The 23,216-nt window shown below is 37.4% G+C and overlaps 1 protein-coding gene across 2 annotated transcripts in view; it reads right to left on the bottom strand.

Annotated features, from left to right (window-relative positions):
* The window catches only part of map2k5 (mitogen-activated protein kinase kinase 5), a 92,572-nt gene extending 73,764 nt beyond the window's left edge, over positions 1-18,808 (bottom strand). For both annotated transcript variants that reach the window (XM_049470984.1, XM_049470985.1), the window contains exons 1-5: positions 18,355-18,808; positions 17,351-17,399; positions 17,013-17,080; positions 1,704-1,773; positions 198-238 (exon numbers count right to left, since the gene is read on the bottom strand). In XM_049470984.1, the coding sequence (XP_049326941.1) occupies positions 198-238; positions 1,704-1,773; positions 17,013-17,080; positions 17,351-17,399; positions 18,355-18,486 (360 nt within the window). In that variant the 5' untranslated portion in view covers positions 18,487-18,808. The remainder of the gene's footprint in view (positions 1-197; positions 239-1,703; positions 1,774-17,012; positions 17,081-17,350; positions 17,400-18,354) is intronic.
* Positions 18,809-23,216: the final 4,408 nt, after the last annotated feature.

The raw sequence follows: 23,216 nt of genomic DNA, 5'->3' as shown, positions 1-23,216 counted from the left end.
TATGTACAGCCAACTGCTCAATGATGAACACAATACGAGTTTCAACACTCCTTCATTTATGAATCAGAGATGATGGTCGACATGCAGAAGCAGAGACCAGGAGCACAATGTTCTGACTTCAATTGACATTTCAGTAAGTGGAACACAGCAGAAACCGTCCGTGGGCAACTCCGCTGAAACAATCATGGAACACCTACCTTCAGGCCGTGGATGTTCCGGATCCCGGGAGTCTTGCCGGCTGCAAAAGTAATTGTCTGGACTGTAAAGCATGTTGGGGACAGTGCGAGATGATGAGCAATAAAGGAATTTCTGAAACACTCCTCAAAACGAGGCCGAAGGATAAACTAACAGACAAACCTTACAGAATTAAAGCCCAGTGCAGGGACTTCCTGCTGGACCAGGGCTAGTTACTGCTGCTCCTGGAGGGCTGCAGTCCAGCACATTCTGCTGATTTCCCTGCTGAGACTCACCTGCCTCATCTCAACTGTTAATCATCATATTTACATGTAGTACGAGCTGTTCTGGACTGAACTGCAGCCGTTCTGCAGTAAATTTCAGTCGTTCTGTCATAAACTGCAGACATTCTGTATTGAACTTAGTGCTGGGCATTATAACGGAAGCCGATTTAGAACCGGTATGCGTTTCTCTCATACCGTCAAACCACTAGAGGCGCTGCGGAGCGCTGTGTAGAACAGCGCCGCCAAAGAAGAACAGTAACGACAGCTCAGCTCAATCTCACGCTGTGAGATTGCTGCTACTTGCAATATGAGTAACTATACCCCTGTTTACATACATTAATACTTTAGCTATACCTACAGAGATCGCCAATTCGAATCCAGTTTATGTAGCTTGCCATCGACTACCGGAGCCCTGAGAGAGCACAATGGGCCTTGCTCTCTCTGGGTGGGTACAGTAGATGGCGATCTCTTCCCTCATCACTCCGAGGGTGATGTCTATCAGCAAAAGGCTGCGTCTGTGAGCTGATATATCAGAACCGAGTCTGACTTTACATGTATCGGAGGAGGCATGTGCTAGTCTTCACCCTCCTGGGGTTGGGGCATCACTAGCAACAAGGGGATTCCTAATGAGTGGGTTGGGTAATTGGCCGTGTAAATTAAGATTGCCGGTTTGAATCCAGTTTATGTAGCTTGCCATAGACTACCGGAGCCCTGAGAAAGCACAATGGGCCTTGCTCTCTCTCTGGGTGGGTACAGTAGATGGCGCTCTCTCTTCCCTCATCACTCCGAGGGTGATGTGGATCAGCACAAGGCTGCGTCTGTGAGCCGAGTCTGACTTTACATGCATCGGAGGAGGCTTGTGTTAATCTTTACCCTCCTGGTGTTGGGGCATCACTAGTGATAAGTGAAGTCCTCCTAATGAGTGGGTTGGGTAATTGGCCGTGTAAATTGGGGAGAAAATGAGGAAAAACTATTGGAAAAAAAACAAAAAAAGCATGTACCGAGACTGCAAGTAATGTGGTGGGAGTATAGACAGGCTGATTTATGTGAAATCTTTTCGACTTCTCTCTCACTCTGACTTTCTTTAAATGCGTCTGTACATGTATTTTACAAAGTGAAAGAAAAATACAATATGAAACACTTGCGATTATGGATAAAAAAGTACAATAAGAAATGCCATAACCCAGCATATTGAGATGCGACCTTCTGTCAAACGTGGAATTGTGACTTAAACAATACACCTACCTCGTGGAAAGATCTGCAGCGGCTCTGGCAGGAGTCCATTCATGCGCTGCTCCATGACCGTGTTACAGTACTGTGTGTAGAAAACACACGCACACAGGGACACACACACACACACAAACACAAAAATGTTCAGCAGTTGTTTGTTTCATACCATGTTTCAATACATTACAGAAGAATAGTGCCAATAACGCTATGGACAAAAGCATTGGAACACCTGATTTTTCACCATGTCTAAGCTAAAGTGGTTTATGTGATGTGATTTGTATCCATTTTAAGTGCGTCTCAGACCATCTTGTGGTATCAGTTAAAGTAGTTGTATCCTTTTTAAATACATCTCAGAGCATCTCCTAAAGTGGTTTAAGTGATCATATTTCTTTCTATTTTGAACCCGTTTCAAACCACCTGCTGAAGTGATTTTTTTTTTGAGTGAACTGATTCATAGACGTTATAAATGCATCTCAGATCATCTTATGAAGTGGTTTGAGTGATGGGACTTGTATCTGTATCTGTATCTGTATTTGTTTTAATTGTGTCTGAGAACATCTTCTAAAGTGGTTTCGGTTAAAGTTTTTGTATCCTTTTTGAGTGAGTCTCAGACCACCTGCTAAAGTTATGTTTTTGAGCGATGAGATTTTTATCCTTTATAAACGCATCTGAAATCATCTTCTGAAACAATTTCAGGGATTAGACTTCTACTAGTGCTGGGCGATATGGGAAAAATCATATATCATGATATGGATTTTTTTATATCATGATAACGAGATATATATATATATATATATATATATATATATATATATATATATCTCGTTATCATGATATAAATCATGATACCACATTAAAGTATATTTATTCTTCAAAAAATATGACAAAATAATATCATTGCTTACTTTTTTCCGACTTAATTTCAAAGCGACATTATACCAAATTTTCACAAATGAGAGTTACTACCTTTTAGTGCAGCAAAATATATACAATGAGTCCAAGAAGTATTTGATCCCTTGCTGATTTTCTTTGTTTGCCCACTAATAAAGACACTATCCTTCTGCACTTTTAATGGTAGATATATTCTAACATGGAGAGACAGAATATCAAGACAAAAATCCAGAATATAATTTTAAAGAATATATTTTAATTAATTTGTATTTCAATGAGGAAAATAAGTATTTGATCCCTCTTGCCAAACACACTCAATACTTAGTGGCAAAGCCTTTGTTTGCAAGCACAGCGGTGAGACGTTTGTTGTAGTTAACCACAAGTTTACCACACACACCAGGCGGAATTTTGGCCCACTCTTCTTTGCAGATCCTCTCTAAATCATGAAGGTTGGTGGGCTGTCGCTTGGCAACTCTGACCTTCAGCTCCCTCCATAGATTTTCGATCGGATTGAGGTCTGGCGACTGGCTGGGCCACTCCATGACCTTAATGTGATTTTTCTTGAGCCAATCCTTTGTTGCCTTTGCTGTATGTTTAGGGTCGTTATCATGTTGGAAGACCCAACCACGGCCCATTTTCAGATCCCTGGCAGAGGGGAGGAGGTTGTCCCTCAGGATTGTGCGGTACATGGCTCCATCCATCTTCCCAGTGATGCGGTGAAGTAGCCCTGTACCCTTGGCAGAGAAACACCCCCAAAACATTATGCTTCCACCTCCATGCTTGACGGCGGGCACAGTGTTCTTGGGGTCATAGGCAGCATTTTTCTTCCTCCACACATGGCGGGTGGAGTTGAGGCCAAAAAGTTCAATTTTGGTCTCGTCTGACCACAAAACCTTCTCCCAATAACTTGGTTCATCTTTCAAATGATCATTGGCATACTTGAGGCGCGCCTCCACATGTGCTCTCTTCAGCAGGGGTACCTTTCGGGCACTGCAGGATGTGAATCCATTATTGCGCAAAGTGTTGCCAATTGTTTCCTTGCAAACTGTGGTCCCAGCTGCCTTCAGGTCATTTGCTAACTCCTGCCGAGTGGTTGCAGGACGATTTCTGACCGTTCTCAGCATCATTGCCACCCCACGAGGCGAAATCTTCTTTGGAGCACCGGGCCGAGGTCTGTTGATTGTCATGTTATACTCTTTAAACTTTCTGATAATTGCACCAATAGTTGTTACTTTCACATCCAACACCTTACTAATCTTTTTGTAGCCCATTCCAGCTTTGTGAAGGTCAACAATTCTGACTCTGAGGTCCTGTGACAGCTCTTTGGTTTTACCCATGTTGGAGACTTGAAATCTGTGTGATCTGTCTGATTCTGTGGACAGGTGTTTTTCACACAAGTGATTAGTGAGAACAGGTGGCTTCAGGTCAGGTAACAAGTTGATTGGGAGTGTCTAACTGGTCTGTAAAAGCCAGAACTGCTAATGAATACTAAGGGATCAAATACTTATTTCACTCCATGAAATACAAATCAATTAATATATATTCCTTAGATTTATTTTCTGGATTTTCTTTTTAATATTCTGTCTCTCCATGTAAGAATACATCTACCATTAAAAGTATAGAATGATCATGTCTTTATTAGTGGGCCAACGAAGAAAATCAGCAAGGGATCAAATACTTCTTGGACTCACTGTATATCAAATGAAAACAGATGGGGTAGATGCAGTAGCTAATTTTTTCAAAAGAACAATGCGTCTTCATTGTTCAGCTCTCAAGAGTTTAATAACATAAAGCATGTCACAAACCTGCGTGTCCGCGTGTGACCATCAAATAACGTAAAGCAGCGTCACGTCGCAAAACCACATTATTAAGCTTTTTTTGCGAAGATTACTTTATCACTTATATAAACCGAGTTTATGCAAAGTGACCACGCCCATACATTTCATCGTAGCCTACTTTATATATGCGAATTAATAATTGATGAAATTACTGCAGAAACGATAGGGTTTCTAAGTAGCAAGATAAACACTTTTCTATCGTCCCCACGATATTTATCATCACATCGCACAGCACTAACTTGTACCCGTTTTAAATGCATCTCAGACCATCTTCTGAAGTAGTTTCAGTGATTGGATTTGTATCTGTTGTAAATGCATCTCAGGTCATTTTATGAAGTGGTTTGAGTGATGGGATTTGTATCTGTTTTCAGTAAGTCTGAGACCATTTTCTGAAGTGGTTTGACTGATCAGATTTGTATCTGGTTTTAAATGCGTCTCAGACCACCTCGTAAAGGGCTGTGAGCGATACAATTTGTATCTCATATAAATGCATCTCAGACCATCTTGTGAAATTATTTAAGGACTGGATTTGTGTCTGTTATAAATGAGTCTCAGACCATCTTCTGAAGTGGTTTAAATGATCGGCGTAGTATCTGTTTTAAATGTGTCTCAGAACATCTTTTGAAATAGTTTAAGAAATTGGATTTGTATCTGATTTAAATGCGTCTCAGACAGTCTCCTAAAATGTTTTGACTGATCTGATTTGTATCTGCTTTATATAGCCATCTCCTGAATCGGTTTGAGTGAAAGGATTTTTTTCTGTTTTAAACGCATCTGATACCATCTTCTGAAGTGGTTTAAGTAATAGGTGTTTTTTTTTTTATCTGTTTTAGATAGTCTCCGACCATCTTCTTAAATAGTAATCTTATTTGTATCTGTTTAAAATGCGTTATGTTGAGCCTCCTTGAGGTCACACAGGGTAGCACAAATATCTAAATATTGTGTCACAAAACTGGGTTGTGTCGTAAAGCTGGCAAAAAAACTGTGGTTTTATATGATTTGTTCCTAAATATATTTAGGACAGTTAAATAAACACACACATTGCAATCTTAATGTTTGAATATTCTTAATTACCATCAGTATGTTGTTCATTAAAATGTTCATATATTATTACTGTATGAGTGCCATTAAATCATGATCATAAAATTACAATAATTCCATGTATCGCTATTTATTTAACTATAAATGGGACAATATATCATCTAAACAAAAAGTTATCGTGTACAAAACAAATGCGCACACACACACACACACATACGCCCGCGAGAGCTCACACACTTGCGAATGCCTTGCCTCCTGCCAAAGGACATTTCAATTGATGCTTATGTTAACAGAACCATCTGGCCTTGAGCTGGGCCGCCCCTCCTCTTTGTAGAGCATGAGACTTTTGTACCCAGACACAGGCCCCAATCTCACACAATCAACCTCCTGCAACCACAAATCCAGATGGACACCAGAGGGGGAGGGAGGGACGGGTGGGTAGGTGGGAGTGAGTGAGAGAGTATGTATGTGAGTGTGTGAATGGTTTATGTAGAGAAAACACTAAAAGTCAACTTAAGTCAACTGACTAACACTGACCAAGACCAGGAAATCTCCAAAAAATACCACAATTATTAATAAATGTGATAAATGGACCTACAGCATGGTAACATAGTGTGGAGTTGTTCACTGAAGACCAATAGCAGGGGTGTACAATATGTATAGAAATGTGTAAGAGAGAGAGAGAGAGAGAGAGAGAGAACACTTCAGTTTCTGAATCAGTTTCTCTGATTTTGCTATTTATAGGTATATGTTTGAGTAAAATGAACATAGTTGTTTTATTCTATAAACTACAGACAACATTTCTCCCAAATTCCAAATAAAAATACTGTAATTTAGAGCATTTGTTTGCAGAAAATGAGAAATGGCTGAAATAACAAAAAAGATGCAGAGCTTTCAGACCTCAAATAATGCAAAGAAAACAAGTTCATATTCATAAAGATTTAAGAGTCAGAAATCAATATTTGGTGGAATAACCTTGGTTTTTAATCACAGTTTTCATGCATCTTGGCATCATGTTCTCCTCCACCAGTCTTACACACTGCTTTGGATAACTTTGTCACTCCTGGTGCAAAAAATCTTCCTCTTGGTTATATTCCAGAGTTTTTCAATTAGGTAAAATCAAAGAAACTCATCATTTTTAAGTGATCTATTATTTTTCTCCAGAGCTGTAGATATGTATGTGAAACAAAATAAATTAAGATCCTAACTTATTTTAAGCTCTTCCAAAATGTAGCAGCACTACTTTCTCCCAGTTTAAGAAGTAGTTTGGATTGAGGTTTCAATGTAGAACTTTAACTCTGCCTCGTTCTACATCCAGCCTTGTTTAATCACGTGATCACCGTCTGCAGTGTGGAGAGTTTACCCTGTTTCAGCATATGAGTAAGTCAAATAGTAATCAAAAGTTAAAATCAGATATTAAACACACTAAAAAACTTAATATAAAACTCTGGGAAAAAAATAAGAGACCACTTAAAATGATGAGTTTCTTTGAATTTACCAAATTGAAAACCTCTGGAATATAATCAAGAGGAAGATGGATGATCACAAACCATCAAACCAAACTGAACTGCTTGAATTTTTGCATCAGGTGTGAAGCAGCATAAAGTTATCCAAAAGCAGTGTGTAAGACTGGTGGAGGAGAACATGATGCCAAGATGCATGAAAACTGGGATTAATATTGATTTTTGGATTTTTAAACTTTATGAATATAAACTTGTTTTCTTTGCATTATTTGAGGTCTGAAAGCTCTGCATCTTTTTTGTTATTTCAGCCATTTCTCATTTTCCGCAAATAAATGCTCTAAATGACAATATTTTTATTAGGAATTTGGGAGAAATGTTGTCTGTAGTTTATAGAATAAAACAACAATGTTCAGTTTACTCAAACATATACATATAAAGAGCAAAATCAGAGAAACTGATTCAGAAAATGAAGTGGTCTCTTAATTTTTTTATATTAGTCCAGTCTCATGATTACAGTTATATTAATATCTAAATCACTGAAAATGTACTTTTTTAAGTAATACATTAATGATTTAAGAAATATAAATATGCAATACCAGTCAAAAGTTCTCACCTTCTCATTCAATGTTTTTCCTCTTTATTTTTAAATTTCATTCATTTTCTACATTATAGGTTATATTAAAGACATGAAACCAATTAAGGGACACATATAAAAGTACACAGTAAACAGTATAAAAAGAGTTTTGATCTTCCACATTAATCCCCTGATCTAAACCTGATGAACTGAGATGGTGATTTGAGGTGAATAATTGGGATGAGCTGGAGCTTCACAGCGTAAAGGAAAAGCAGCAACTATTGTTCAGCACCTCCAGGAACTCCTTCCTTCAAGATGCTGAGAAAACTATTCCAGGTGACTCTCCCTCATGGAGACACTGAGATTAAAATCTCACCAAGAGTGTGCAGATCTGTCCTCAAAGAGAAATGTATAAAACATATTCTGGTCTTTAATATTAAATTTACAATGTAAAAATCTGGTACTGTAATACATATAAAATATATAAGCAAATAAATAAATTGATGTATTGTGCAGCATTTTGTTCTAATGGAATCACACAGGCTTTGCAATCTGCCTATGCAGTAAATTCCCACCATTTTATTCAAACCAATCAGAGCCAGCAGTGCACTGCTGTCACGCTGCTGTGTGTGTGTGTGTGTTAGGGAGAATGTGTAAGATAAATACATAAGTGTACATGAAGACATGCAGTGGAAGCAGAGCTGCTGCAGCTGTTATATTAAAAGCCCTATTTATCACTGTCACCTCACCACTGCCTTTCTCCATACTGCTCTCGCGCTCTCTCTCGCGCCTCGGGCACTGTCACCGGGTCGTTCGGAAACAATAAGGTCCTTCCAAAACATATGTGTGTTCACACACACACACACACACACAAACACACACCTTTAATTTTCCGCTCCACTACTTTATTGATTAGACGTGCAATTACCAGCTAATCTGTAAGATTTACCCCAGAAAATGGAAAGCACTAAAAACCCTACTACCTCACTGGAGTCTATTGCACACTGTGTAATAGAGTAATTACTACCTCACCTGGTCTTTTTTGCACACTGCAAAATTTGCACACTGTCTTGTTATTTATTATTCTTTGTCTGTATGGTGTTGTATTGTCTGTCTGCACTTTTGTACTGTTGCACTATTGTTCTGTCTACACTGTGTTTATGTGCACCATGGTCCTTGGAGGAACGTTGTTTCGTTTCACTGTGTACTCTGTATATAGCTGAAATGACAATAAAAACCACTTTGACTTTGACTAGAGTGTATTAAAGAAATCCCCCTTTTGTTGGACAATAACTAAAGGCATTTTGATCAGAGGTAGACGGCGGGAGCCGGAGGTGGACGCCGTGAGCCGGAGGGGACGGTCTGAGCAGACCCGTGTCTCCTGCTGGAGTATCATCATCATTAACACACCCAGAATTAGAGTGCTCCTCAATTAGTGAACCGAGACTAGGGGGGATAAGCGCTGAGAGAGGTACAATAAGTGTGTGTGTGTGTGTGTGTGTTTGTGTTATAGTCATGTTATAGTCAACACAAACACATGCATTTAACTATAATCAGGAGATCGCTGGTTCGAATCCCAGTCATGCAGCTTGCCACCAGCTGCCAGAGCCCTGAGAGAGCTCTCACTGGGTGGGTAGATCTGGGGTGATTATTCTCCTCATCACTCCTAGAGTAATGTGGATCAGCACAAGGCTGCGTCTGTGAGCTGATGTATCAGAACCAAGTCGCTGCGCTTTTCTCCGAGCTTTAGCACTGTGATGCTACTCGGCTACATGCTGCATCATGTGTCGGAAGAGGCATTTGCTCGTGTGTTGGGGCATCACTAGTGATAGGAGATATGGGTGGCTGATGCATTTAACTTTCCACCAGTTTTGAATAAACATGCATTTAATTTTTTTTCATTTAGTTTATTCTTATTTTTACCTTCTTTTACTATCAAAAAAAGGGTTTCATAAACACATCCATAGTACAATCCTAAATCAGAAAAGATCTATAGGACTACATGCAAAATGAAAATAAAATAATAAAGCAGTGCTTCTAATGTTCACTTCAGATAAATTTTATTTCACTCTGTTAAACTAACATATTTAATTGTCTTGTATTATTTTGTCTGCTCAACTTAATTGCATTCATTAATAAACCTCCATTCCTGCATTAGTGGGCCGGGAACTTTTACAAAAAATTTAATTATATAAAATAAGTTGGTAGGCAGCAACAAAAGACTATAAAATAAAGTAAAATGCTGGAATATGAGCAGTGTACACTCAACTCAACATGACTGGGTATTAGGGGTGTGTTACATTGCATCATACACAATAATAGCTAAAATTTTAGAAAATCATTATCGCAAAAATATTGGAATATGTTGATTTTATTCTAGGGGGACATGCTTCATCAGAGTACAACTTTTTTTGCTGTTTGTATCAAAAGAAAAATTCAAACTGTTTCCATTTCCCATTAAATAATATCTACTAGAGACAGATTACATCAGATTATATCTGTTCAGTATATTTTATTTTATTTTAGTCCTGGATATATGGAGAGCTTTATCAGTATCATGACATTTTGCATTATTGACCTCTATTACAAAATGTTACAAATCTCAATTAGGTGTTTGTCAAATCATACTGCATGCAATAATTTCGCCAATTAACATTTTATATTTATGTTGTTGCAATACAATACTGATGAATGTCGGTACTGGATGTTGGTGATCTTTGGGCCCTCAGGTGGGCCTGCATTTAAAACAGGCTGTACACAGTTTACTGTACTGTAATTCACTAACACAGGTTAAAGCTGAACCATGTAGAGAAAGAGCCATATTTCAACACCATCTAAAAATGCAACACAGTATTGTAAACCAAAGAGGTAATATTTCAATAGATCAATATTTTCTTACTACACAGATCAGTTCTTATCTGTTTTAACTGTGCTAGACGAAAACTGTGCCAGAGGAAACTGTAGTGGGCTTTCACCTGCGAAGAGCACAGCAGCAGCTGAATCAGAATATTAACATATTTCATCATAATACCACTTCAACCGCACAAGGCGCTGGAGAACTAGCGAAATTACTTGTTTAAGTACCCAGAAAGCAGCCATCTCTTAACCTCCAACAATTCAACATAATAGCTATCCCTTCATCTGGAATTAATGACATCAAAGCAATTCCCCACACACACACACACACACACGTCTCAATGGAGATCAAATGACCACGTAGGCAAAAGAAAACCCCATGTGCTCGAATACGAACAAAATTACGGGTAAAAATGAAAAGCACATGCATTGCAAAAGACCAGTGGCGTCTGCGGTATTAATTCATCCACTGTATTAAAAGCTTTGCTTTTTTTCCACTGCATTTTTCCCTAAAGGACTACAAGAGGCCATAAAGGGATAAAAATAAATAAATTAATTAATTAATTTTAAAAACCATCACAACTGAAATGTTTGTACTGAGCGTGTGCAGAATTCTCTGTTGTAAAGCCTTCAGTTGGCTAAAAATCTTTCATTTCTTCTCACTTTTAACTGTAAATATCCAATTAAGAAGTGTTAATTAAGTACAGCATCAAGTGTTGAAGCAAGATATAGTCTACAATAAACAATAGAAGAAAAAGAATAAGAACTGGAAATCTGACTCCCCTTGGCGTGCAGGTGTGTTATGCAACAGTATGGGTACACCAGATTATGATGCTGGTGATTCTGTATCTACTGTAACTGTAGATTAAGTATTAGTAAAAAGGTCTTACTAATAGTACAAGGGCCTGTCCATTGGTATAACATCCTTACTATTGTCCTTGAGGTCTTAGTATTAGTACAAAAACCTGTTTATAACAACAAAATCCTTACTATCAGTCTAAAGGTCTTAATTCAGTGGTCTTACTATTAATTCAGTGGTCTTACTCTTAGTCTAAAGGTCTTACTATTAATTAAAAGTCTGTACAATTAGTAGTACAAAGGTCTAACTTAGTACAAATTTATAACTATTATAACAAAATCCTTACTATTATTACAATGGTCCTACTGTTAGTAGATCCAGGGTCTTCCTATTAGTAGGGCCTAACTATTAGTAAAAAGTTTGTCAAATCAGTAGTACTATTAGTCCAATGGTTTTATTATTAGTACAAGGGTCTTGCTATTAGTACAAGGGTCTTACTATTAGTACAAGGGTCTTACTATTATTACAAGGGTCTTACTATTAGTAAGCTATTGGTACAAGGATCTTACTAATAGTAGTAGAAGGGTCTTACTATTAGTCCAACTGTCTTACTATTACTACAAGGGTCTTACTATTAGTCCAACGGTCTTACTATTACTACAAGGGTCTTACTATAAGTACAAGGATCTTACTAATAGTAGTAGAAGGGTCTTACTATTAGTCCAACGGTCTTACTATTACTACAAGGGTCTTACTATTAGTCCAACGGTCTTACCATTAGTAGTACAAGGGTCTTACTATTAGTACAAGGGTCTTACTATTAGTACAAGGGTGTTTCTATTAGTACAAGGGTCTTACTATTAGTACAAGGGTGTTACTATTAGTACAAGGGTCTTACTATTACTACAAGGGTCTTACTATTAGTCGTAGGATCTTACTAATAGTAGTAGAAGGGTCTTACTATTAGTCCAACAGTCTTAGTATTACTACAAGGGTCTTACTATTAGTAGTACAAGGGTCTTTCTAATAGTATTACAAGGGTCTTACTATTACTTCAAGGGTCTTACTATTACTTCAAGGGTCTTACTATTAGTAGTACAAGGGTGTTACTATTAGTACTAGGGTCTTACCATTAGTAGTACAAGGGTCTTACTATTAGTACAAGGGTCTTACTATTACTACAAGGGTCTTACTATTAGTACAAGGGTCTTACTATTACTACAAGGGTCTTACTATTAGTCGTAGGATCTTACTAATAGTAGTAGAAGGGTCGTACTATTAGTCCAACGGTCTTAGTATTACTACAAGGGTCTTACTATTAGTAGTACAAGGGTCTTTCTAATAGTAGTACAAGGGTCTTACTATTACTTCAAGGGTCTTACTATTAGTAGTACAAGGGTCTTACAATTAGTGCTAGGGTCTTACTAGTAGTACTAGGGTATTACTAATAGTAGTAGAAGGATCTTACTATTAGTCCAACGGTCTTACTATTACTACAAGGGTCTTACTATTAGTAGTACAAAGGTCTAAAATGTATAACTAAAAGGTAAAAAGGTAAAAATGTATAACTATTAGTACAAAGTTTTTTCAATTAGTAACTATTAGAACTAAATCCTTACTATTAATTAGCACTGCACTTCTCCCCGAAAGAATAGGGGGATAAAACAACTCTCTCTACTGAGCGTGTGCAGAAGTCCCTGTTTGTGAAGCTTTTAATTGTTTATATAAATCTATAGCTTCTCAATGCTGTAAATATCCACTCACGTATTGTTAATTAAGCAGAGCATTAAGTGTTGGAGGCGTTAGCCGTTTTGCAATACATTCGTAATACAGCTCGGTTTTAATTCAGAACGCAGTCAGAGCCGTGAATTATAAAAGCAGATGGCTGGTAGATTGAAATAAATAAAGAAATATCCACTTTCTGTTACTGAAACAGAGTCAGAAATAGTGGTTATTGAGCCCGTGGCTAGCATAGTCATTGGAAGCTGATGGGGGGTAAAAGACAACACCAGCTGAAAGTGGATTTTGAAAAATTTCTCTGCCCAGAGGGGGGCATGCTTCTAATGAGGCGAAACTTTAAGTACTGAATAATAAATAATAAAAGTTGATAGTTCATTTAGTTTCCCCTGTACTTCAGAGAGGAGCGTTTCCACGCCATTACTCCAGACGTCCGCAGTCTGAACAGTAAGTATTGAGGAATGCATTTAATATTGGCTCAAAGGGAAAGTTGAAAACGATAAGCAGAACAGGGATAAACAGCTGAGAAAAAACAAAACAAAAAAAAACATGCACGATAAACAATATTATGCTCATTTTAAGACCATGTAACTTACATAAGACTAAAACAGTGATCAAGGATACACCAATTATACATAGTTTCAGCTCCACTGATCATACAGCACACTTTAGTAGTTCTATAATAATTACAAACTGTAGTTCTGTATCTGTTTCTCTGCATACTTTATTATTCTCCTCCTCCTTTCCCCCTGTTCTACAATACTCAGAACTCCAAAAGGGTGAAAAGTATTCACATTTATTACTCTGTAGGTAGAATTATAGATACTAGGGTTTAAAATACTTCTGTAGAAGTTGAAGCATGAACTCAAGCTTTTTACTCTTTAGGTAAAATTGCAAAAAATCTAGTTTCAAAACTACTTAAAGTATAAAAAAATAGGATTAAAAAGTAGGATAGGATTTCGGCTCTTGCTTATGAATATTCATGAATGCAAGCCTATTGTCTCCGACTGGCTAACAGCACTGCAACATCAGCAAGATGAATAACAGTTAGAAGCGTTTTAAAATAAAGACATTTTTACACTAATAACAGTCTTTGAAATATCATATGTTACTTTACAACATGTGTAATAATGCCCTGCTAAGTGCAGTTCAGCCACTGAGCTAGTCTTAGAGTCTCTGTAAAACGCAAAATTCACCGGAGATCCTATTTAAACTTTGTTTGCTTGTTTGTGTTTTGTGCCATATCAGCAACATTTTATGGCATCAACAATGTTGCACACTTGAGCATCACAGACTTAAACAGTTTCTGATTTAAGGACTTTGAGAACATTAAGTATTTTAGCTGGTGAAATTTTTTCAAACAGTTCTTTTATATTTGTAATGCTATAAAAGTAATTTCTAGTGCTTAAAACAGCAGGGCAGTCTAGTAAGATGTGGTTAATAGTATGAGGAGTATCACAGAACTGGCAGGCTGGAGCCTGTTCGCAAACCAGGAGGTGGCGGTGGATAAGAGCAGTATGTCCAATTTGGCACCTAGTCATTATTGTCTGATCTGGTTTATTAAGGAAGTACATATTGTATTTAATATTAACGATTGGGGATATGTCATACAGTTTATTTTGTGGATTGCTGGACCATTCATCTTGCCATTTTCTTCTACAGTGAACTTCAACTAGATGCTAGGCATTCGTAATCAGAACATAGTTCCAAGTGAGTTCCTGGTTTCTTGCTTCATGTAAACCTATAGTTACACACAGAGGTAAGTAGTCCAGGTGTGGAAAGTAAAAATTCACCCTGGATTAACTAGTGTTAACAGAACTGTTCTAAACATACACCTACCTATCTCAATTGTATTTTGCTGGTGGTGTTCCTCCATAGACAAATTCTAACAAATTGTTTCTTACTGGGTAAAGCATATAATACTGATGTGTTATTCGCACAAATAACACAGGAATGAGCTGCATGCCGTTCCTAGCGCTGTTAGTTAGCTCCTATCTGACGAGACGGCATCGGTGCCTGGCTTAAGCACTGCCTGTGGACGGTCGCGAGCCAAGGTGGGCGGGGCCATGAATACTAATTCACGGGTTGACTTTACCTGATCAATTCGTTTTGCTGAATATTTTGTTTTACCAGCTGCTGCAGACAATGAGGAGGCTGAGGAGGAGATTCATGTGCAGCATCATACACAACTCAGAGAGACCTACTGTATTTCACAAAGAAGAAGAAAGAGTGGACCTTTAAGCCGCAGAAAAAAGTTGTATTGAAGTACAGAGTGAAAGGTGGATGATAATAAAATATACAGTCTGTAATTATTATACAACTACAAAGTATTCTATATGATCAGTGGAGCTGAATAAATGTAGAATAATAATAAATAAATAAATGTAGAAACAAGGAGATGGTCATAATGTCATGTAATGTTTGATCAGTGTACAGATGTGGTCCAAAAATGCCTCTATTAAAGAAGGTAATATTGTATAATGCGTTTTTGGCTCAGGGTGTGGAATTTTAAACCTGAACTAGAAAGGAAATAAAAATTGTATTGTACGTTTTGTCCATTCATTGTGCATATTTAATACCCGGCCTAATATAAAAATCCAGGAATGAGGCTGTCCGAGGTCACAAGTTGGCATGGAAACACCATGCCCAAAAAAATGCAAGACGACGATAAAGAGATAGGAAGAGGAATGTAGCTACTTATTATCCCAGCCAATTCGCTAAGTAATGAGAAGATTTTGCCCAAGGATGAATAGATAGATATAATAATAGATTTTTAATAGCTTTTTCCTCCTAACAAAAACACTTCCAAGACTCAAAAGCACAATGAAAGCAGGCTGAGGTTCAGACTTCAATAGTCTGAGGTCAGTAATTATAATTCACTGGGAGCACAAATACTTTGGATATTTTCACACAAAGCAACAGCTATCTTCAAATACAAGGTTTTATCATCTTTTTTAGCAATGTAAATAATGCAATAATAACATTCACCTTGTGCACATCCAATCCATTTCACAGAAAATAAAAAACTGTTTAACCTATTTAAAAAAAATTATATGTATATTCTAAGATTTTTTTTATTATTATTTTAAACAGAGATTAATAGGATTAATAGCAGCTTATCATAGTTTAAAGAAAAAATTGGAGAAAATTTAGTCAAAAGCTATATCTGCTTAATAGCATTAACATTTAGCCATTACATTACAATTACTCTAGCTCAGGCATACTTGGGTTCTGCAGCAGGACAACGACCCAAAGCATACCAGCAGTGAGACGTAAAAGACTTATTGCCAGTTATCTGCCACAACCAAGTTATTAGGTTTAGAGGGAAAATTGTTTTTTCCACAGGTTGGTTTGGGTGGATTATTTTACTTAAGAAAGGAAATTAACATTTAAAAACTGCTTTCCATGTTTACTCAGGTTATCTCTGTCTGATATTAAAATGTGTTTATTAAGGGGAAAAATGTAAGTGTGGAAAAAAAAAGCAAAAACATTAGAAATCTGGAGGGGGCAAATACTTTTTCACAGCACTGTATATATAAAAATATATATATTTTAATGAGATAACTGCTGAACGTGTTTCACGTCTAATACTTAAGGTGCTCTTGTCTCTCCACACTACCTGAGATCTCCAGTCTCCAGACTACAATACCCAGAATGCACGACACACTGACATCACTCCCTGAACAATCACACAAAAATGCACATGGCACTTCCCAAAGGCGAATCACCAGGATATTGATTTCACCTGTTACACACTACACATACACACACGCTAATTGTTCGTTGCCAAGTATTGACGGATTTATCGTCGTATCGTCATTTTCTCGATTCTGGTACATTTACTCCCTCTTGCTGCTGTTTATCAGTGTTGACCTTGCTTGTTTTGACTGCTCTCTGTGCCCAACCCTTCTTTAATAAGGTTCTTAAACTGCGTCTGCATGTGTGCTGCCAAGCCATGCCAATGTGTGATGACAAAGGGTCACATAGTTATTTAGAAAGAAATCTGATTATCAGATTACTAAAGTGCATGTAAACTGATTATTGATTAAATGCCTGAAAACGGCATTTGCTACAAGATGTTTTATGCAGTCCACTGCTGAAATAATAATTTAAAAAAATACTCACATAAGACAGCATGGCTTTGAGTTCTTCATCACTTCGGACTGTAATTCTATCACCAACTTCATCTTCATCTAAAACAGAGGAGCATTCAGAATGTGCATTTCAATCCTGCTGCCATAATGAATTTTCTATAGGTACAGCTTGTTTATGTGAGAAGAACCTGCCTGCCAATCGATACTAAAGATAATATTTACTGATTTAACCAGTTAGTTATAGCTTAATGAGCAGCATTATAGTGACTATACCAAACAAATTTGAAAAGTTAATGCTTCTATTCAGGCTAAAACTGATTTTTTGATAAATTGCAGCAAATTTCTAAAATAGAAATGATCAAACCTCACATTCAAATGCTGTAATGGTCGCCTCTGGCATGACATCTCTGATTGCGACCTGAAAAAAATACAAATAAATAAAAATAATCAGCAATTACAGCAATTAATGTATTTCTGTTCATCTATATGTGTCTATCTACTTGTCTGTTTCTGTCTCTCCTATATATATATATATAGGTGCCTGTGTCTGTCTATCTGTCTGATACTGTCTGTCTCTTTTTCTATCTATATGTCTGTCTCTCTACCTGTCTGCATCTGATTACTTGTTTGTCTCTCTGTCTGTCTTTCAATCTATCTACCTATCCCTCCATTTGTATGTCTATCTATCTGCCTGTGTCTGTCAACCTGTGTGCATCTCTTTTTGTGTTTATCTATCTATCGTCTGTCTACCTATAAATCTTTCTATCAGTCTGTCTGAAACAATATGTCTGTCTGTCTTCCTGTCTATCTACATGTCTGCGTCTGTCTTTCTATCTGTCTGTGAATCTTTATTTTTATCCATCTATCTGTATACTGGTCTAGACGTCTGTCTGTCTGTCTGTCTGTCTGTCTGTCTGTCTGTCTATCTGCCTGCCTGTGTCTGTCAACCTGTCTGCATCTCTCTTTGTGTTTATCTATCTATTGTCTTTCTACCTATACATCTGTCTATCAGTCTGTCTGAAACAATAGGTCTGTCTGTCTTTGATACTGGTCTAGACGTCTGGCTATCTGCCTGTTTATCTATATATCTATCTATCTATCTATCTATCTATCTATCTGTCTATCTATCTATCTATCTGGCCACTTCTACTGTCTCGTGTCTCAATGTTTTGGTATATTTCACTATGAATAATACTAATACTGATTTAAAGGGTACGTTAACTTGAACTCAGTCAGTTAGTGTTAGTTAGAGTTTCTGAGTGTTTAATATGAGTATATTTTCTGCAGGTGTTTAGTACAGACAGTAAGGAACCCCTCCCCTGCGCTGGTTACAGGTCTGAGCCCCGGTTTATCAGTAATAGAGAGAGTTTTACCAGCAGGTCGTTGAAGCTGAGCAGTGAGGGGCAGTCCACTGAAGAGTCCATGTCTCCTACCGGCGTCTTTATCCGAATCACTATAGCCTCGGTGTCCATGGTGCAGGCGTTACTCAGAACCAGTAAAAGCATAACAGACTAATATAGTGTGTGTGTGTGTGTGTGTGTTATAAAGAGTATAGCTGAAGCTGGTTTAGCTCTTCATGGCTGAAGTTACAGTAGCTAACCGGCTAGCTCCGCTCGCTACCCGGCCCCGCAGCTCCTAAACCCCGCGGTGTATTGCCGCAGCTCCCGGTGGGCTTAAAGCGCCGTAGTTAGGACATTTTTTCCTGAGGCGGAATTATAACGAATTAATCCCGAGTTTAGCGAAATTCCGGCTAAGTTTCCTCACGTGCTAACTGTCAACACACACTCACAGCAAGTTTACCGGAAGAGTGCAGCATCTAGCAGGAAGTGGGGAAACTATAGACGCCCCCTAGAGGCCTAGCTGCGTAACTGAGCACAGCACCACCAGCACCAGCTTTAGAGTTCTGCCTTATTGTTTTATTTATTTGTTTATTTAAGCCTTTTTACAAGTTTATTACACATTTTTAAGCTAAAAACTATAATACATTTGATTAATTTGATTAATTTATCAATTTTAGGTATATATCATACAAACAAAATGGACTTATATAATCAGTCAGAATATAATTGATATGATGCATGTAATAATATTTTTTTGGGGATGTTTATCTATTTATTTATTCATTTTAATTCGTTTTTATTGACCAAATAACATGTTTATTTGGAGTTTACTGCACATTTATAAAGAAAACATATTAATGTAACAGAAGGAAGAGGAGTGGGTGTGTGTAAGTGTAACAGAGTTCAAATATACAAGTGTTTTATTGTTAGAATTCCCCAAAATTCTTCTCCTTATATTTTGCCTGTACTGATATAGAGTGGCTAGGTTGGAATGGCTCCTCCCCTTCCCCCCTCTTATATTTCCTCCCCTCACCCTGCCTCTTCCCTTTTTGTACATGATGTGTAATGGAGAGGTAGGTGTCAGAAACTGCTTTAATTTTAATCCAAAATAATCCTATATTTTAATATAATCTTAAAACTCCAAATTGCTCTATATATGTCCCCAAGTTTATTAACAATTATTGTACATTAAAATATCTTGCTAGTAATCAATATTAAAACTTTTAGATGCATGTTTCTGCACTGCTAATGCTACAGCACATGGTCTATGCTAGCATGCAGGCTAACTAGCTAATTATTCCCTGTTTTTACATGCTTTTATACTTAAGAGAGGAGTGGAGAGGAGAAAAGAGGTGCCAATCTAGCCAGAGCTAAAGCCTGTTTCTGTTTATCTGTTTATCAGGTATGAGGAGTTTTTATTTTATATGTGTTAAAAAGTTTTGTAGAGCGCTTAGGCTAAGTGGCTAAATGGCTAAGCTAATTATGCTAGTTTGAGAATGGTCTAACCTATTAAACGCTAAGCTAAATATCTTTGACTCTGTTATTAAGTTTATTATCTTGTAAGCCTGTAAATCTCTGCAAATATCGCCCTTTTTGTACATGATGTGTAATGGAGAGAGAGGAGCGGAGATGAGAAAAGAGGTGCCAATCTAGCCAGAGCTAAATCCTGTTTCTGTTTATCTGTTTATCAGAATAAAATCCAGTTAAGACACAACGCAGAGTCTGTCATCTCTAACCACCGGTTACATATGTAAATGGATGGGTATGTAAATGAAGATAATATAAATGCACCATAGAGTGTTTTAGGATAATTTATTTGTTCGTTCATTCAGTCATTCATTTGTCTGGTATACTTAAATTATTCTTCTACTGCACTACTTCATATCTACGACTACTTACTTCCACACTTTGTATAGCGTTTTGTATTTATATATTTATGTATATATTTTAAAGTCTCAGTTTTAGAATTTTTATTTTATAGTTTTAGAGTCTTATATCCCTCACTGTGCTCTCTTATTGTACTACACTTATTGTTTGTTTGTTTCTACTGTGTTGTGTAACTGCTACTGGCTGCTAAATTTCCTTCGGTATCAATAAAGTATCTATCTATCTATCTATCTATCTATCTATCTATTTTATTATTTTTACAAGTTTATCAAACAAATTTTAAAAGAAAAATCATTAATGTAAAAAAAAGAAAATCACTTGTATGATTAATTATACGGTAAAATCTGAACATGAAAGAATCATCGTAATACACCACAAAATTTGGAAATATCAAATTTTCATGTATTATTAAGGGCTTAAATCAAACTGTTATCAAAGGACACCATTACATTCATAAAGAACCCTTTTCATACTATTAATCACTTAAGTATTGAGTGATATTACTGTAGCATTTTGGAGTACTGGGAAGTCTATTCGGTTTAGCATAAACCAGAATTTGACATGCTGAATTATTGTTCATTCTGATCAGAGTGGCCAATATGATATAAAAAAAAGGAAAATCTGTGAAAAAACAAGGAAACCACAAGATGGTCATAATGTTATGCTTGATCTGTGCATCTTCTGAGGCCTGGTCAGCTCACTCACTTAATCATAGTTACAGCTTAAGTGCTCAGACCTCGACAGACACTGATCACTCCTTAAACAAGAGACTTTTACTCTCTACTCATGCCTATGTAATGTTGATACCTTACCCGGGTGAGCGGGGTAATGCACAGCGCTGTAGTGAACAGTGATGGGATGGCTGGCTGCTGCAGGGGCTCAGGTTGCATATCGCAGGCTAAAACAATAGCGCCCTGAGGTCTCTCCGTGCCACTGGGGCATTTTAGCTCCGAGCTGCTGCTCCCTCAATGGGCCTGCTTTCAAAGGGCTGAATGGGAAGTGGAAGAATGACACTCGTAACGTTCCCGCCGCTCACTTTGTACGAGGACAAAAGCTAAAAGCTTAAATACTCCGCCGAGGTAAGTGCGACAGCGGCGTGCAGCTCGTCTCAAGGTGAAAGTTAAATAACCTGCTTTCAAACTCCTGTGTTTGCAAACTCATTAGATTCTCGTTCAGTTTCAGCAAAGAAAGAGAAAAAAAGCTTTTGCTCAGGTACGAAATAATAGGACGAGCGGACACGCGAGCAGGGGACGGTTTGTGCAGGTGAATACACACATTTAGGACGCACACAAACGCATGACCATTAGAGTAGCATTCACTAATATGGGTGGTTAACTTGGTGGTTAACTCTTTTGTGTCAGTATTTTACAAAGCAATCACAAGCTTTGTAGCTGAAAATGACAAAACAAATCACAGCGCATCCCACGATAACAATGATATCACAAAACTGTGATTCTGTGATACTCAATATTAATATATTACAAGACAATTCTCTACGATACTTCACAGCATATGTGTTGCTGAAGAAGATAAAAGAGGATAAAAAAGCAAATTCCAGGAATTATTGATTTACTGGTGTCAGTTTTAAAGAATTTAACAACCAAAATTCTGCACATTCATTTAAACATCACCACCACAGGAAGCAGTAACTTTAGATTAAAGACTAAGACTAAATGGGGGACTGAGACTAAAGACTAAGACTAAGATGAATTGGGGGACTGAGACTAAAGACTTAGACTTAAACTAATTGGGGGACTAAGACTAAAGACTTAGACTTAGACTAATTTGGGGATGAGTTTAAAAATTCATTTACTTGCAATGTTTTCTCCCGTGGTTTGGTTTGTTTTCACACAGGCACAAACCTAAATGCACCAAAATGCAAACATGTTGTCTCTTTTGATTGGTCAGCAGCACATACCGTATTCAATGGGTAAACAGCTTAGCATGTAACAAAAAAGTGTTTGTCCATAGCTTTGGTAATTATCTGGCAAATATATCAGGTTAAACTGCACCTGAACAGTCAATTAGCTCAAACAAGAGGAGTATATTGGATAGTCAGGTCGGATCGAGATCAGATCATGTTCTTACCACAAACAAACCGCTTCGGATCCAGACCGAGGTTGTCTTGTTACAGGTGATTTGGTCCACACCCATTGCTGAAATGAACCACACCAAGGGTACAGAGCCCATTTTAAACAGAACAAATAGTGCTGATGTTAAAAAAAATCTCCTTAGGGAGTTTAGAACATATATGTTTTAATAAAAGTATTCATATATATATGTTTTAAAAGTGAAGAATCCTTTGTATATAGCCGCAAAATCCAGCCAAAGTGATTTGAAGTGAAGGGCGCAGCTGAGGTATCCTTCCCATTTAAGGTATTTAGCAGATGCCCTTATCCAGAAGGACTTACAACAGTGCTTCGTTGTTTATTTCAAATGATCCATAGCTAGTTTGTAGCGAGTAGGATCAAGAGATACACAAAGCTTTATAATGTTTAGAACCCTATGAATATTTTTTTTAAGATTAGTTTAAGATTTCTTTGAAAAGACGAGTCTTCAGTCGGCATTTAAAGACTGCAAGTGAATCTGGTGTTCTGCTGTACACTCAGTTACTCACTAACCAACTTATGGTTACCCACAATTCACTGCTCACGTCCAATGAAAAAGGGATAAAAAGAAAAACAGCACCACAAAAAGATTTTGTCTTGTCTTGTCTTGTAGAAAAAAGCAGGCCATAAGTGCTGATGTTGGTGATTGTCGGGCCCTCAGGTGGCACTTCATTAAAAACAGGCTGTATTGGGCTCAGAAACAAAAGCTGTATCATGCAAAGAAGAAGCTGTAAATGCCAAAACTGTGAGCTCTGAACTTTCAATTATGCTATTTCCAGTAACGGCAACTTTCTCAACATTCTCTACTTCCTCTTTTCTTTTGGCTGCAAAAAGTTAAATACCTCCAGCTTGTACGTCTGGAGTCAAATGCAGCTTCGTCTCGGCTGAGCATATCCTTAG

This window comes from Astyanax mexicanus, chromosome 23 (assembly GCF_023375975.1).
Source record: "Astyanax mexicanus isolate ESR-SI-001 chromosome 23, AstMex3_surface, whole genome shotgun sequence".
In the NCBI taxonomy this organism is placed as follows: domain Eukaryota; kingdom Metazoa; phylum Chordata; class Actinopteri; order Characiformes; family Acestrorhamphidae; genus Astyanax; species Astyanax mexicanus.
This window is presented reverse-complemented; position numbering and strand designations above follow the sequence as displayed.